At 48.6% G+C, this 15,094-nt stretch overlaps 1 protein-coding gene across 4 annotated transcripts in view; it reads left to right on the forward strand.

Moving 5' to 3' along the window:
* Ctif (CBP80/20-dependent translation initiation factor) overlaps positions 1-15,094 on the forward strand; it is a 279,653-nt gene that overhangs the window by 175,092 nt on the left and 89,467 nt on the right. For 2 of the 4 annotated variants that reach the window (XM_013510556.1, XM_005372899.2), the window contains one exon: positions 13,554-14,094. In XM_013510556.1, the coding sequence (XP_013366010.1) occupies positions 13,554-14,094 (541 nt within the window). The remainder of the gene's footprint in view (positions 1-13,553; positions 14,095-15,094) is intronic. The other 2 variants (XM_005372901.2, XM_005372902.2) reach the window with 2 other exon arrangements.

Consider the following 15,094-nt stretch of genomic DNA (forward strand, 5'->3'; position numbering starts at 1 on the left):
AATCCCAGGGTGTTAAAATACAGTCCACGGAGAGTGTTAAAGCTTTCTTCCCTTCTGTTCTGTCCCGAAATGTGCACACCGTTAGCACAAGAGAGCCGCATGGCCTTGTTTGATGGTGGGGAATCACAGGCGCAGGGACAAGCAGTTGCAGAGCCCCTGGGTTGCTCTTCCTTTCTGTCCCTTGCTGGGTAGACAGGAGGAGGGCCAGGCTTGCAGGGATGAGGAGGAACTAGGGACAAGGGGAGCACTTCAGCAGGATGTTAGGTCAGTGTGTGGTGAAATGACAGTCATGGCACCAGAGCATGGTGGATAGAGGAGGGACCTCCATGTGGCCGAGGTCTTTTCATCCAGACACAGAAGGTGGGAAGACCTAGGCTCTGGCCCCTGACTCAGGGTGGAACTGCAATTCCTCTGCACAACTTTGGGTGTTTTCCATCCCCACTTCTCTGTCTGAACCCTCTGTCATTGCCAAGTGTCTCTGCTCCCCACCCTCGATTTTCTTCCTTTATCCTCTTCTTCCAGGAAGCCTTCCGGACCTCACCCACAGAATGCATGAGCATCCAGCCTGGCCTCATGCTGTTGCCAATGGCTTTTTGAGTAACATAGTGGTCCTACCACAAGAGCTTCAGTTGCCTGAGGACAGGAAACCTGGCTTGTAGCTGCCTAAGCACTTGCACATAGCAGACATGCCAGAGTCCGATGATGTGAGTTTAAGATGTGTGTGGTTCCATCCAAATTTCAGGAGAGGCCAGCCCAAGGGGGAGCATCTCAGTCTGTCCTTTCACTGTCATTTGTTCATCAGATCCAATGTTATAAATGAGTAGATTCAACTGTAGCTGACAAGTGACCTACAGACCCCAGCTTGCTGGTCAGTGCCAAACCTCTAACACTCCATCTCCTCACCTCAGCAAGCTCTCCAGCAGGTTGTGTTGGCTAGAAAACTTGGGGAACCCCAGAGGAAGGCTGGCCAGAGGTGCATGGGGACCAGGCATGCACGTTCAGGTGTCAGGGAGCATCTATCTTCCCAGACAGGTCTGCTGTTCAACTCCAAGCTCAAGCCTAGAAGTGAAACCCTTACTGCAGAAAGTCTGGGAGAAAAGAAATTGGCTTTTTTTGGGGACTTTGATCCGAGCGCGCTTGCTTTTCTCAACTTGTCTTCATCAGCTGCAGTTCACCCCAAGAACTGACAAGTCATAGAGAGAGCAGCTGTTTCTACCAGTCCCAGGCACCCAGCGCTGTGTGTGGCTCAGTTCTCCCTACTACTGTAGGCTTGTTTTAACGGTGATGAGAAATTCTTCTTGGGAGAGTGACATGGGTCGGCCACTCAGCATGAAGAGCATGGACCCCATGGGCCGAAGTGGGGGACCCAGAACAGGTCCTAGAGGGATCCTGGAAGTAAAAATCTCCACAGGGCTGTTATGAAGATTAGATGGGTGCATGTGGGTCCCCAACAGGTGGGAACCACAAGTGTGTTCATTAAATCTGAGTATTCCCTCCTTTTCTAGGGAGGCCAGTTTCCAAGACCCTCTTGCTCCTCAGAGGAGGCTTGAAATAGCAGATAGTACTGAATGCTACATACTAGGCTTTTTTCTATTAAAAAGTTTAATATATAAATTGGGCATTGAAAGAGATTAACAATAATAACTAATAATAAAATAAATCACTTGTAACAACAGACTCTAATAAAAGTTATGTGAATGCCATCCTCACTCTCGGATACCTCACTGTGCTGTGTTCACCTTTCTTGTGTTCATAGGATGCTTGTATGATGAGATAAAGCCAGGTGGGTCACTAAGCACTTAGCACACTGGGCATCTCACTCTACAGTTTGAGGTACAACAACAAAGCTAGATTTGGTTTTTCTTCTTCACAATTTCACAGAGAAATTTGTTCTTAATGTAAATCTTAGCAACCTCAGTATATGGACTTTTTCTTTCCTATTATGTCAGGAAAACTAATCTTTTCACTTAAAGGAAGAAGCACTTTATGCCTTCTCTTTGCCATAACCAAATTGCCAGTATTGTATGGCCACTTTTGTGTTTTGGGATCATTGCTAATAAAATATGGATTACTTGAATAAGTACTGTGACAGCACAGCAAGCAATCTGATCACAAAGACAACAAGTGACTAACAAGGAGGTAGCATATACAGTGTGGATACACTGGACCAAGGGTTGATTCACATCCGGAACGAGACCAAACAAGAAGGTATAAGACTTCATTAACAGTATTCAGAAAACCATGCAACTTATAACTTGTGAATTGTTGCTTTCTAAAATTTCCCATTTCTTACTGTCATACTACATGGTTGATAAGGGCGCCAACTGCAGATAAAGTGGGATAAATGTCCAGGGCTGATCTGGGCATGGGAGAGCAAGTAATGATGACAATGAGTTCAGTATCCTTACTGCATCTTAAGATATTTGTGTTGTCCACTTGTGTCTGTCCACTCCACCATTACTCCAGTCATGAGAGTAGAAACAGAGGTGGGAATGCCAAAGGTAAGGGACAGCATGGGGGTATGGAAGCAGAGAATGCCTGGGAAGGCTAGAATGAGGCTGACCTCATCCCTAAGCCCCTGCTTGGACAGATGTTGTGAGAGCTGTTTGATTGATATGACAACAGAGGGAGAGTAGAGTGAGGTGACTTGTCTAAAATCACCCAACTAGGAGAGAGCAAGCACACAGTTCCCAAGCTGCCATTACATCATGCAGGTCCACTAAGGACTCTCCTATGTGGGCTACTAAGATGCAGGAAGTGTGTCTTGAATAAAGTTCTGGTCACAGAATGAGCAAGTGAGGGACAGGGCATCATAGGCGTGCACTACAGCCCAGAGACTGGACACCTCTAGTGACAGGCAGCTCGCAGTGTTCCCAGGCAGTGCCCTGCATTGGGGGACAGCCTCCCTGTGAGAAATTCTCTCCATACAGTGAGCCTCTGCAGGGCCGTCCATTCTCTAGCCACCACCACCACCCTGAGAGGTTCTGCAGTTGTTCACACATGGGATTCAAAACAACCTGTAAAGGACTTTCTCTTTATCCCCTTTCATCATCATCCTAGCTACTCCTGATGGAAGGCCACCCTTACTGCACAGAGATGGTCACATTAATATAGGGAAAAGGTGAAGTCCGACAGGGTCATCAGAAATCAGAAGCTTGTGGAGTAAGTGAGATGGCACCCTTGGCCAGACTGCTGGGGTGCTGGGGTGGCAAGCTGGGGTGAACACTGGAGGCCAGGGTTGGACGGGAGTAAAGGTAAAGGAGATCATTAAATGTGGCCCCCAAGCCTGTGGGGACCCATTGGGCAGTATCTGTCAGGGATGATAATACAGAGTATGTGGTAATGAAAAGTTTTTCCAGGGGAAACTATCCAAAGCAGAGCCCTTAGAGGCCAGAATTAGAGCAGGAGCCAGAAGCTGGACACCTGGATGGTTTTAGACAAGTCACCTCTTTCCCTCACTCTTGACATTTGGCTCAACCTCATTTCTCCTGCCAACACTGTGTGTACACGGTGTATATCTGGAACATTTATGCTGTATGGCTTGGGAAACTCACAATATAACATTATTACAAGCAAACACTAATTAATACATCACTTACTTCAACTCCTGTAAAACTCACAAGACCCCTGTGAGATGGATTTTCTATTTGTCCCCATTTTATAGTCAGAAGAAGCAAAGGCCCAGAGAGACTAAGGAACTTAATTGAAAGTTGCAGAGCTAGAAGTTCAGTATCAGGATCTGAATTCTAGGGATCTGGCTGCAAAGTCCCTACTTCAGACTCCTGTGTAGCTTGGGGGATGCCCGGACTGGCCAGCAAGCTTCAGTGAGGGTCTACAGGCTGGACCTGGGAGCCTACGGGGCTTGGCTGGGCTGAGCGGAAGGGCGAGGGCCTTTCCCTGGAACACTCCTCCAGGTTCACGTGGGGCTGACAACTCCCCAGGGCAGCCGCATGCTCTTCCCATGACATCACGCTGCCTTAGGACTTTGAGGCTGAAGATTCTTGGAATGCCTGATTCACTCTGGAACAAAAATAATACTTCATATTTATAATGTGCCTTTGTTCCCCAAAGGCTTTCCTGGGCTTTATTTCATTGTAAACTCAGACAAGCCTTGTGGTCCTGGTAGGAACCATTGAGAAGGTGGGAACCCACCCTAAGCTGCACCTGGAGTAGGGCTTTGTGTCCCCATTCTGCAGCCAACAACACTGAGATGCAGGGAGGTAGGTAATTGGCTAAGGCTGCCCAGCAAATTGGTGCTGGGCGAGGTGGGCCCAGAGCTCTGGGTTTCCAGCAGGAATGAGAGCTTTCGCAGCTCCTTGAGTTGTAACCCTGGCTCACTGTCCCTGGGCCTTGGTGCTGACCCAAGCTGACGACATGTCCAGAGTCCACTTTTCAGCCCTCCCTCCCCAACAGAGCAGCAGTGAAGTCCAGGGACCACCCCAAAATCCAGCTCCCAGCCCTGTTCCACCGGCCCAGTGACGGGCACCACAGACTGTGGTGGGGAAAGGATTGTTCCCAGCACAAATGGAACCCGAGGGCCACGTGCGGCTCCTGAGGTTTTGCCCAGACACTGCGGAGCCATGGCTGGAAGACAGGCTTTGCACACGCCCCATCCAGAGCCGCCTGGGCTCTCCCCACCCTGCTCTGGGCCTGCTCAGCCCTTTGCCTTGGGTTCACTTGTCCAGCCCATACTTCTGCACCCAGCTATCACAGGACAGCCACAGGCCCTCCCCTGCAACTCTGACCAAGGCCTGTTGTCCCCTGGACTGGGCCTTCAGTGGCTCAGCCACAGTGTGTTGGCTGCCTGGGCCCTTGGGCCTGGACAGGGGCCTCAGAACCTTGGAACAGGAAAGCACAGTAGTTAGGGCCACACATGCTGAGGCCCAACTACCTGAGTTCAAGCCCAAGCTCTGCCACTTGCAAATGATGTAACCTCAGGCCAGTTACTTACCCTTTCCGTGCCTTACTGGCCTCTTTGTAAAATGGGGTAAACAATCATAGCTCTCTCACAGTGGCAAATGCAAGCCATGCCTGGCACACTGGGTTCCATACATGTTGGCTATTTTTATTGCCTAGGGGCTGCCCTGTGGGCAAGGCAGGCTTCTTGCATGTACACCCTGGGAGGGCACAGACTTCCTTGGTTTAACATTCTGATTGTGTCTATCTTGGAATTCTCAATAGTTTTTGGGTAAGGGCCCTGCATTTGGATTTGCTAGGTTCCACACATGTGCCCCCCGCAAGTCCCCAGAGTAATATAGAGCCATGAGCTCCTCTGCTTCTTTTCCTTCGTCCCTCTTGTCCCTGGTTGTAGAAGATGCCTGTTTCTGTAACTGGTGGATGAGCATCTGTCTCTCCCACAGGGATTCTCAGCTCCATGCAGGCAGCAGCCCTGCACACCAAAGCCCTTGCTTTGGCTCCGTGCCGGGCCCTGAGATTTGGAGAGGGTTCTTCTTCATGCTTTAGGAGGGAATGCTTTTAGAGGAACCCACAGGACAGTGGCAGCAGAAATGGGGTAGAGCAGATACAGATTGTAGTCACAGTGTCACCTGGAGGGTCAGTAGTGAGATCCTGGGTAGATCTGGGCCTTGAAGCCAGGTAGGACTGGGACAGTGTTGAGAGGCTCTTTAGGGACAACTGAGCAGCTTCTGTCACACATACGCACACACGCACACACGCACGTGCGCACGGGACACCTCTCCAAGTGTTCCAGGAGCTCTGTGGTCTTCAACTAGCCCATTGACAGCTCTGATTAACCTCTAGGTGGAGCAGACTCTCAAAACAAGTTTAATTAATGAAACAGCCTTTCCCCCATGATTCACGCATTCATTCATTCCGCAGCTATAGTGAAGGGATTTCTCTGCCTGCAGATATAGGGGGCCAGACAGACATTTACATCTCCACTGGGAGCACCCCACTGCCCAAGTACACATTTGGTTCCCACGTGTTCTACCCCTGTAGTGAAATACTATACCGAACTTCTTACTTGGGCCCTTGCTGGCAGAGACCTGCATCTTGAACTCTTCCCTATCCAGCTGAGCAAGGAAGAGTCTTGGAGCAGGTCCGAGTCCATAGTATGGCTAGCCATCCAGGGAGGCAGGAGTATTCCTGATGCCCCCTAATCCTGTATTTTTTAGATCATTGGGAAAACTTGGTGGAGTGTGGACCAGCCCAAGGAGTGTTCAGGAAGGGTCAGATGCATGGCTGCTATTACCACCCTGAAGATGACAATGACCTTAGCAAGTACAAGGTGATTCAGTTGCCTAAGTTTTGCAACCATGCCCTCCAGTTCACCAAAGGGTGCTAAGACCTCAGATAAGTGATTGTAAAGCCCAGTGAGACAGTGTTTTTTAGACAGCAAGTTAGAACGGAAACACGTAGCTAAGTTCCAGCACAGCCCTCGCTGCTAACTAGCTGGGCAATCCTAAGGGAGCAAAGTAACCTTTCTGAAGCTTGGTTTTCTCATGTGTAAAACTGCCAGGTAATCCTCAGAGCTGTCCAAGACAGAGGGACTGGCACACCTGGGAACAGGGAGCCAGGCTCTAAGCAGGCTTCACTCTCCTAGAGAGACATGGCAAAGTAGCAACCTGCAAAACAGACTCAGTGGACTTCTGTCATCCCATTCAGCCTTGAGTGCATAGTAGGTGCCCAATTAATATGAGCCACTATAGTCACTGTTCCAAGCCAATGCCATGGTGAATATGTGTGGTAACCTCTGCTTCTGGGCTCCACATGCTGACACTTGGGCTCAGCACCCTTAAGCTGCAAAGAAGCACCTCCAGCACTGTGCCTGTAGAGCTCAGCTGTAGACTCTTATTCTGTCCCCGTCAGCTGGGGTGGGGAATATGGAGGTGGGCAGGAGTGGAGGAGTCCATGATAGTAATAAGCACTCATCACTTTCCCTGAAGGCAGGAAATATGAGCCCATGCATAGCTTTAAAACCACTTGCCCTAGGAATTTTGCTTTCAAAAATTTTTAAGCAGACCTACAAATTATGTGGTAAAGTGTCCGACATTGAGAGAACCATAATAAGCCAGTGGCCCTCAGAATATCTAGTTGGGAACGATTATGAAATAAACGAACAGAGAGATGTTTGTCTGTATTTGGACCGCTGTTAAAAACCATTTTTTTAAAACAAAATTTGAAGTTACTCTCCCTACACCCACCTCCCCAACTGCAGCTGTGGTGTTCTGAGAACTTTATTTTTTATAAAAGAGAGGAGTCAGAGTAAAACAAGACGTCTGATTTCAGAACCCAAAGAAGAAAGAATAAACTAAATGAATGATGGAGAAGGCATAAGCTAACAATTTCCATTCTCAAACCAAAAAAACACAAAGGTATCCTTGCCCCAAGAGCAGGTGCTACCAGGAGGCCAAGTGGAATATTACTCTGATCTTTCAAGCCATCGCCTCACTGAGCAAAGACATCCCCAGAGCAAAGGTCAGAGCAGACAGTCAGCAGGTGGAGGCATGGACGCTTGCTGCTTTGCGTACAGTGCTGCCATGCGGGGTGTTCATTATGTCCCCACCACCTGCACCACACATCCATGTGTCTGAGACCCAGTGCAGCCTCCTTGCCTGGCTGCTGGGAGCAGAAGTGCTCATCCTGGCCCAGCCAAACCCAAACCCACAGGTCTCATGGGGAGCAGCCAGCTGGCCCCTGACGAAGGTATCAATGAAATCCAGCGCCAGCAAACACAGAAGAGAGAAGAGCTGGTTTTGGCCGGCTCAACCAGTGACCACTGGCAAATATTTGTGAATGGTTGGAGCAAGGAAGCCTGGGTCTCCATTGTTGGGGAGCAAGGCCAGAACCAGGCCTGTCCAGTGTCCAGCAGCCCTTTCCAGGCTAAGGCCTTGGGCCTCGTGTGGTTGTACCACAGAAGTCTCTGTGGTGATTCAGCCCTGCTGCCCAGAGGGCCAGGGTCCCAAGGCCGATAGAACTCAGACAGGAAGTGACTGCTGGGTCCTGGGATGAGTGGTCAGGCTCAACACACTCTCGGAGCCTCTGAAAAGGCTGCTGTGGGACTTAGCTTACCTGAGCCTCAGTTGGTACATCTGTAAAATGGGAAGAAAGGGCTTTGGCCTGCTTGCAAACAGAGTGTGCTAGCAATCATTCTCTGAGAACTAAGAAAAGCCTTGTTCAGAAGGAAAGAAATGGGAAGAGAAGTTTCATGCCTCTGGCCACCAGGGATGTCAGAGCTCTTCCCAGCATCTGAGGGGCCACCTAGCTGAGCAGCTCCATAGCAACCCTCCTTCTTTGGTGTCCAGTAGTATTGGTTGACCAGTCAGGAGGGGATAGTGAGGGTGGGCTTCCTCTTTCAGTAAAGGCAGCCCCCCACGTGTGCAAAGGAGCTGCCCCCCAGAAAAAGTGAGTGAAAAATCCCATGTGTGCTGAGTGGCCTGGCACATTCTCAGTCATTGCTGTGCTGTCATGACTGCTGGCTCCAAGATCTTTAGAATCAGGAAGACATGGAATTCCAGGGCCCCAAATTTCCACGGATGAGCAGCAGAAGCTCTGCCAGAAAAAGCTGATTGCTTTCTGGAGACCTTGACCAGCCATGTAGAAATTATTTCCTTCCGTTTCCAGGTAGACAGAGTTCTTTCCCTTTTTTCTTTTTTCAGGGGAGGGGGGGTGCTGTTGGGCAGAGAGAGGGAAATCCCTGAAATGGCAATTTGGAAACTAGACAGCTTTAAGATGGATGCTGGGAAGGGCTTGGTCAGCCATCCTTTAGGGACATTTCTTGGGCCATAGCTACAGGCACCACAAAAATTCTAAATAAGGATGACAAAAATTGTGAGACTTGAGCATTATCTGCCAGGGAATTTCCAAGTTTCCTTCTGGGCCAAAAAATAATTCACACTCAGAGAACAAAGAGACTAGAAGGAGAAGGGACCCGTTAATTGAAAGTAATTGAGAAATTAAAGGAGAAAAATTTCACAAAACATCATGGGCATGCAGTACCCTAGGGAGCTGTCTGTGGGCACCAGAGTTTCTTCCCACCACTGTGTTGGAACCCAGGGCCTTGTGCACGCTAAGCAAGCACTCTAGCACCGAGCACCACCCTCAGCTCTCCTGGGGTTCCTTCTGCACTCCAGGGCTGGTTGACTCATGCTCCTCAGAATGAGGGCTGTCACCTTCTGAGATGACTTGGGCATCTGCTCCAGGCTATCGGGGCACCAACTGGTGATACGATTGCTGGGTGAGACCTGACTCAGGGGCTCCATTCTACTGATGGGCTCAGCTCTACCCAGGTACCAGTGCCTGTGGCTCTGACCCTACTCTTACACCCTGGGGAGTGAGATTAAATATAGCAGTGATTCCAGATGTGTACAGGGCTGTTTGGGGCTGAGAGGGGCTGCCTCTTCCATCTAAGGTTCAGGGCAGCATGACCATTGCCCAGGAGTGTCCATCAGAACCCAACAAAGTAGACCGTGGGCAAGGACAAGAACACCACACAGGCCTCCTCAGACCTGGGGACACCCAGTCATCAGGATTCATCTCAGTGTACCACATTTCCATAGTATGCTTATAATGACTCCAAAATTATTAAAATAAGTACAGACAACTAAAAATTCTGGGCATTATATGTAAAAACAAATATCAGAAGGCTCTGAAAGGTGAGAAGAAGAAAGCAGACCAACCGGGGACCTGGCACCATAAGTTTCTTCAACTTTCTTCCCCAGACCTGGAGCTAAAGAGACAAGAAACCCAGAAATACCATGAGGAATAGGCAGACAATAAAAAAAAAAAAAAAACAGCCCCCACAAAGAAACCTACTCAGTCTAGCCAGGGGACCAGGGAAGGGCAGTCTAACAAAACAGAGCACTTCAGGGTGCAACCACTTTCCTCCCTCCCAAAGCCCCAGGAAAAGCTATGGCTCCATCCTGCACTCCAGGGAAGGCTCATGACAGGGCGTAGACTCCTCTCTAATTTTAACAAGGCACCCTACCCCCACCAGGCTGGTATCAGTGAGACTAAATAAGGAGAATTGGGGTTTTCATCTTTGCAGTTAATAATGAGCACCTCTCCCTGTGTCAGAGGAGACTGCTTGGAGAGTAGTGAGGCCCAACCCCACCCAGCAGAAAGAAAGTACCCCTACCTGTCTGTGCTAAGATAGTGGCAGAGGCAGCCTAATGAGAGTTCCCAGCGGTGACAGCTCCTGGTGCCACAGTGTGAGTGGAAGCCCAGTGGAGAGCTGACCTCCACCCCTTACCAGTATCACTGAGGAACCCCTTTCGGTGCCAGGGTTGGCCCACTGGGGAACATAGACTTGTACCCCACTGGGAAGTAACAAGTCCAGCCCCCACCCCATGATTCACAAAGCAACTAAGACAGCAAGTAGAATTAAATCCAGGGTCTCAGCATAATATCCAATGTCCAGGTCTCAGCTGAATATCATTCATCATACCAAAAACTAGGTAGATCCCAAATTGGAAGAGAGACAATTGATAGATGCCAATACCAAGAAGACAGGTGTTTTAGAATTATCCAACAAAAATTTTAAAGCAGCCATTATTTAAAAAAAAAATAACACTTAAAAGAACAACTAGAATATATTTGAAACATGAAAAAAATGGGTCTTGGCACAGTAATAGAAGATACAAGAAAGTACCAAATGGAAATTTACATGTTAAATTAAAAACTCAATGAATAGGCCCTACACTAAGCTGGAGGGACAAAGGAAAGAGAATGCGAGACAGCACAGTAGCAATTACCCAATACAAGGAGCAGAGAAAAATAAGACTAGAGGGGAAGGAATTAAGTTTCAGGGACCTGAGCACTGTGACAGAAGTCTAACATCCACATCACTGGAATCCCAAACATAGGGGGAAAGAGTGGGACTAAAACAAAGATCATTTAATCATGGCTCAAACCCTTCCTGCATTGCTGATGAGATGGTAAAACAGTACAGTGTCTATAGAAAGCTGTTCGAGAGTTTAAAAAAAAAAAAAAAAAGATATGCAGCTACCTTAAGATCAAGCAGTGGCAAGGCTGGACATTTATCCCAGTGAAATGAAAGCCATGTTCATACAAAAACCAGAACCGCAGGCTGGGGATTTAGCTCAGCAGCACAGCGCCTGCCTGCCTGGCAAGTGCAAGGTCGTGAGTTCGATTCCTGGTACCGGAAGAAAAGCAAAACAAAAACCAGAACCACAAAAAAAAAAAAAAATTTAAATAGATAGATAGATATACTACTAATTTCTCTTGGTTCATTGAAACGAAAGGTTTGTGCTAATATTGTTTGGACAATTAAATGCCAGTATCTTGTACTCTAAGTAACTAATTTAAAGATAACAATACACAATATATTAACCATTATTACCCTCCTATTATCTTGTTTTGAAATTTTATTTTTTCCCTTTAAAAAGAAAACAACAGAGCCACTTGATGCATAATTGTCCCAAACCAAAAACAACCCAGATGCCCTCCCACATGTGAATAAACAACTGGGGTACATCCATAAGTGGAATACCACTCAGCAACCAAAAGGAACAAACCTTGATGTACTCAACAGCCAGGATGGATCTCCAGGGAGTGGTACAGAATGAAAAAAACCAATCCCAAAAATGTAGGATCACACTTATTACAACATTCTCAAAATGGCAACTTCATAGAAATGGAGAATGGGTGAGTGGTTGCCAGGAGGTGGGGATAGGATGGGGTGAGATGGAAGTGGGTGTAACTGTAAAAGACCCAGAGGAGGGGGCTTGTGCTGAGACTGTCCTGTATCATAACTGTGCCAGTGTAGGTATCCCTATGTGATACTATACCATGGTTTTTGCAAGATTTTACCATGAGCAGAAACTGGGTAAAGGGCACAAGGATCTCTCTGTATTATTTCTTAAAATGCATGTGAATCTATAATTGCCTCTCAAAAAAAAAGTTTAATTAAAAAAATCAAGGTCATCTAGAAAAAATAAATAAAACATAAAAGAAAAAAATCCACAGCTCATCTCCCAGAGATAGCCACTGTTAACATTTTAGTGGCTAAATCTGTATCCTCCCAGATTTTTCTACGTATATAAATACTTGCCTTAAATGACACCACACTTCCATCAACAAGAGTGAACTTTGTTGCTACAGCCTTAATTACTCCATGTTCCACTTTTGCTGTGCTAAATATCACTGTGCTGAAATCCCTGCATACATCTTTGATCATTTCCTTTGGATTCACTACCACGGGTAGCATTGCAAAAATCACTGCTTGCATGTTTTAGAAGCTTTTGAAAAAAAATTGTCAGATTTCCCTCAAGAAAGCTCTTATTAATTTCTACTTCTAAGATACAGTGGGTTCTAAGTTACCATTTTTGGTGGAAACTAAAAGACGGCTACACATTTGTCCCTCTCTTAACCATTTTAATTCCCTCGAAACCATGTCACCAAGTAGAAAGCTTTTCCATGAAACTAATTTTAATGAGAAAGAAATAATACATTTTACCCCAACCCAAGATACCCCCAAATTTTCACAAATAAAAATTTATCGGACAGAAATTGAAACTGAGTGATAAACAATCACTAGAAAGTGAATAAGTACTGTCTGTTTATAAAATGCAGTGAAGGTCTGTGGTGCCGAGATAGGCAGGAAGGAGGTGTGGGCTCCTTCTTGGGGAAGTGACATCTTTCTGCCAGTTTCTTCACCACTTTACAACTTCTGAAGGGCACATGGCTTCCTGTCCTCCAGTTGCCCTGCCAGTGAAGTGGTGGCACAGAAACTACCCTGAGGGTGACACTGAAATTGACCCCGAGTGCTGTGTGTGGCAGGACGCAGCCTCGGGCACAAGCTGGAAGTCCGAAGGATGCCCCTCTGCTCCTCCGTCACCTGCCATCCATCCACAGGTCCAGATGTTTGCGGCTCGGCCCCCAGTTTCCATGTGTTCCATGCGCCATACTCTGCTTAGAAAGTATCGCCAAGAAGTAACTGGGAGCCCTATTTCTGCCTAAAACCACCGTGTTAAAGATCACTTCTGCATTTGTCTGCTAGGGCTGCCATAACAAAGTGTCACCAACTTGGTGCCTAACACAGCAGAAGTTTATTTCTCATAACTCCAGGTGCCAAAGTCCAAGACCAAGGTGTCGGTAGGGCTGGTTTCTTCTGAGGCATCTCTCCTTAGGTTGCAGATAGCCACTGATGTCCTTGCGTGAGCCTTTCTCTGCATGCATAGCAGCTTTGGTGTTTCTCCGTGTCCAAATTTCCTGTCATTATACGAACACGAGTTAGTTGGATTAAGGCCCACTCTGATAACCTCAGTTTAGCTTGGGGACATAACTGATGGCCTAGGCAGAGGCAAGCGGGTTCTCTGCATCTTCTGTTGGATCGTTCTGTGGTTCCACATGCCTATATACATGCATCTTCTAATAAGTGAATAAAATACTGATTTTTAGTGAAGGACCTGTCTGGCTGTTTTTCAACAGAGCCTGATACATAGGAGATTCTCAAGTGTTTGTTGAAAGAATCAACAAATGGACACAACCATGACTTCCTGCCATAGTGTTCAGGTACAGAGACCCTCTCTGGCCACCCAGTGACCACTCTGTCTTTCTCCTTCCATTTGCAGACGGCAGCAGAGACCTCCGGGAGGGAACAAGCCCCAGCAGCACAGTGATCACCAGCCAGGCAGTGCCAAACACAACAGGGACCATCAGAAGTCCTACCAAGGGGGCCCAGTACCTCATGCCTCAGGGAGGCCCACCCACCATGGCTACAGCCAGAACCGGCGCTGGCACCACAGCAATATGAAGCACCCGCCAGGCGACAAGGGGGAGGCAGGTGCCCACCGCAATGCCAAAGAGACCGTGACCATCGAGAGTCCCAAACTGGAGGACACCCCACGGGACACCGGGCCCAGTGGCCTTGAGCCCCCTCGCAGCCCTGATGCCCCAGCTCCGCCAGCGTCCGAGAGGCTACCCACACTGGTGCCAGGGGGGCCAGAGGCTGAGACAAAGCGTAAAGACAGTATTATTCCTGAACGCATGGGGGAGCGGCCCAAAATTACCTTGCTCCAGTCCTCCAAAGACAGGCTGCGGCGAAGGCTAAAAGAAAAGGTACCGGTAATTGAATTTTTGTTGTTCTCTTCCAACCGGGAGGACAGCCGAGAGGTAGGCACTTTGGTTGGGGGGGCTTGGGCGGAGCCTTGTGGGTTGGAGGGTCTGGGGAGCTGTGGAGAGGAGCAGGGGTTTGCACGGCTATGTGGACCCACTGGGCCAAGCCGCCATTACTATGGGTGCCACTGGGCCGCTAAAGGACAAGTCGGTGGCATGAGCCCTTCTAACACATGGGTGGTTGGTACCAACCATCAGCCTGAGAGGGAGGAAAAGTTGGGAGGAAGAGACCCATGCCTGGGATGATGCCGGAGGGTGACGGGAGCATTTTCTGGGGGTCAGACCCTGCTCTCTACATGCTGAATCGCAATTGGGGAAATGTGGAAAACTGACTCTCCCTCACACAAGTCCCATGCTGACCTGGTTTCTATTGGGATGGGAACGAAGGTGAACCGGGCAGAGTGGGAACAGGTGGCCTCAGCCTTCGTGTCCCCTACTTCACCTCCTGGCAGCCAGTGAGAGCTCAAAGGTACAAATTGGAGGGGGTTGTACCAGCATAGCCCAGATGCCAGATGCACTGGTGTGACCCTGAGAGCTGGGCCACCTCCATCTGCCACCCAAAGCCTATCCTGCCTCACTCTGGTCTCTAGAGCCAAGCCACCAGGAAAGAAATAGGATTGCCTGAGCACCACCACCCCAGCTCCCGTGCCCACCAAGGGCAGAAGCAAGGTCACCTGGAAAGGAACCATTCCCAGGAAGGCTGACCTGCCTACAGCCATTCCTACATAGCAGGAAGAGCTGAGGCGTTCTCCCCCCAGGGCCTCCTCAGAGCTTGGGGTTCTGGGCTTCTCCTCCATCCTCCCTCAGCTGTCTTCTCTCAACCTCTTCCCCAGAGGCCAGGCCCAGGATCAACTTCAGTCAGGCTAAAGCAGGGTGCTCTCTTCCTGGGTCAGTTCTCAAAGCCAAAATGCCACACCTGTGCCCCCACACCCTGAGTCCCACCCTGCTCCTCCCTGTGGGGACAGAGCAGGGAGGTCAAGAGGAAAGTATCCCTCAC

This window comes from Chinchilla lanigera, unplaced genomic scaffold (assembly GCF_000276665.1).
Source record: "Chinchilla lanigera isolate Chin_1 unplaced genomic scaffold, ChiLan1.0 scaffold00001, whole genome shotgun sequence".
NCBI lineage: Eukaryota > Metazoa > Chordata > Mammalia > Rodentia > Chinchillidae > Chinchilla > Chinchilla lanigera.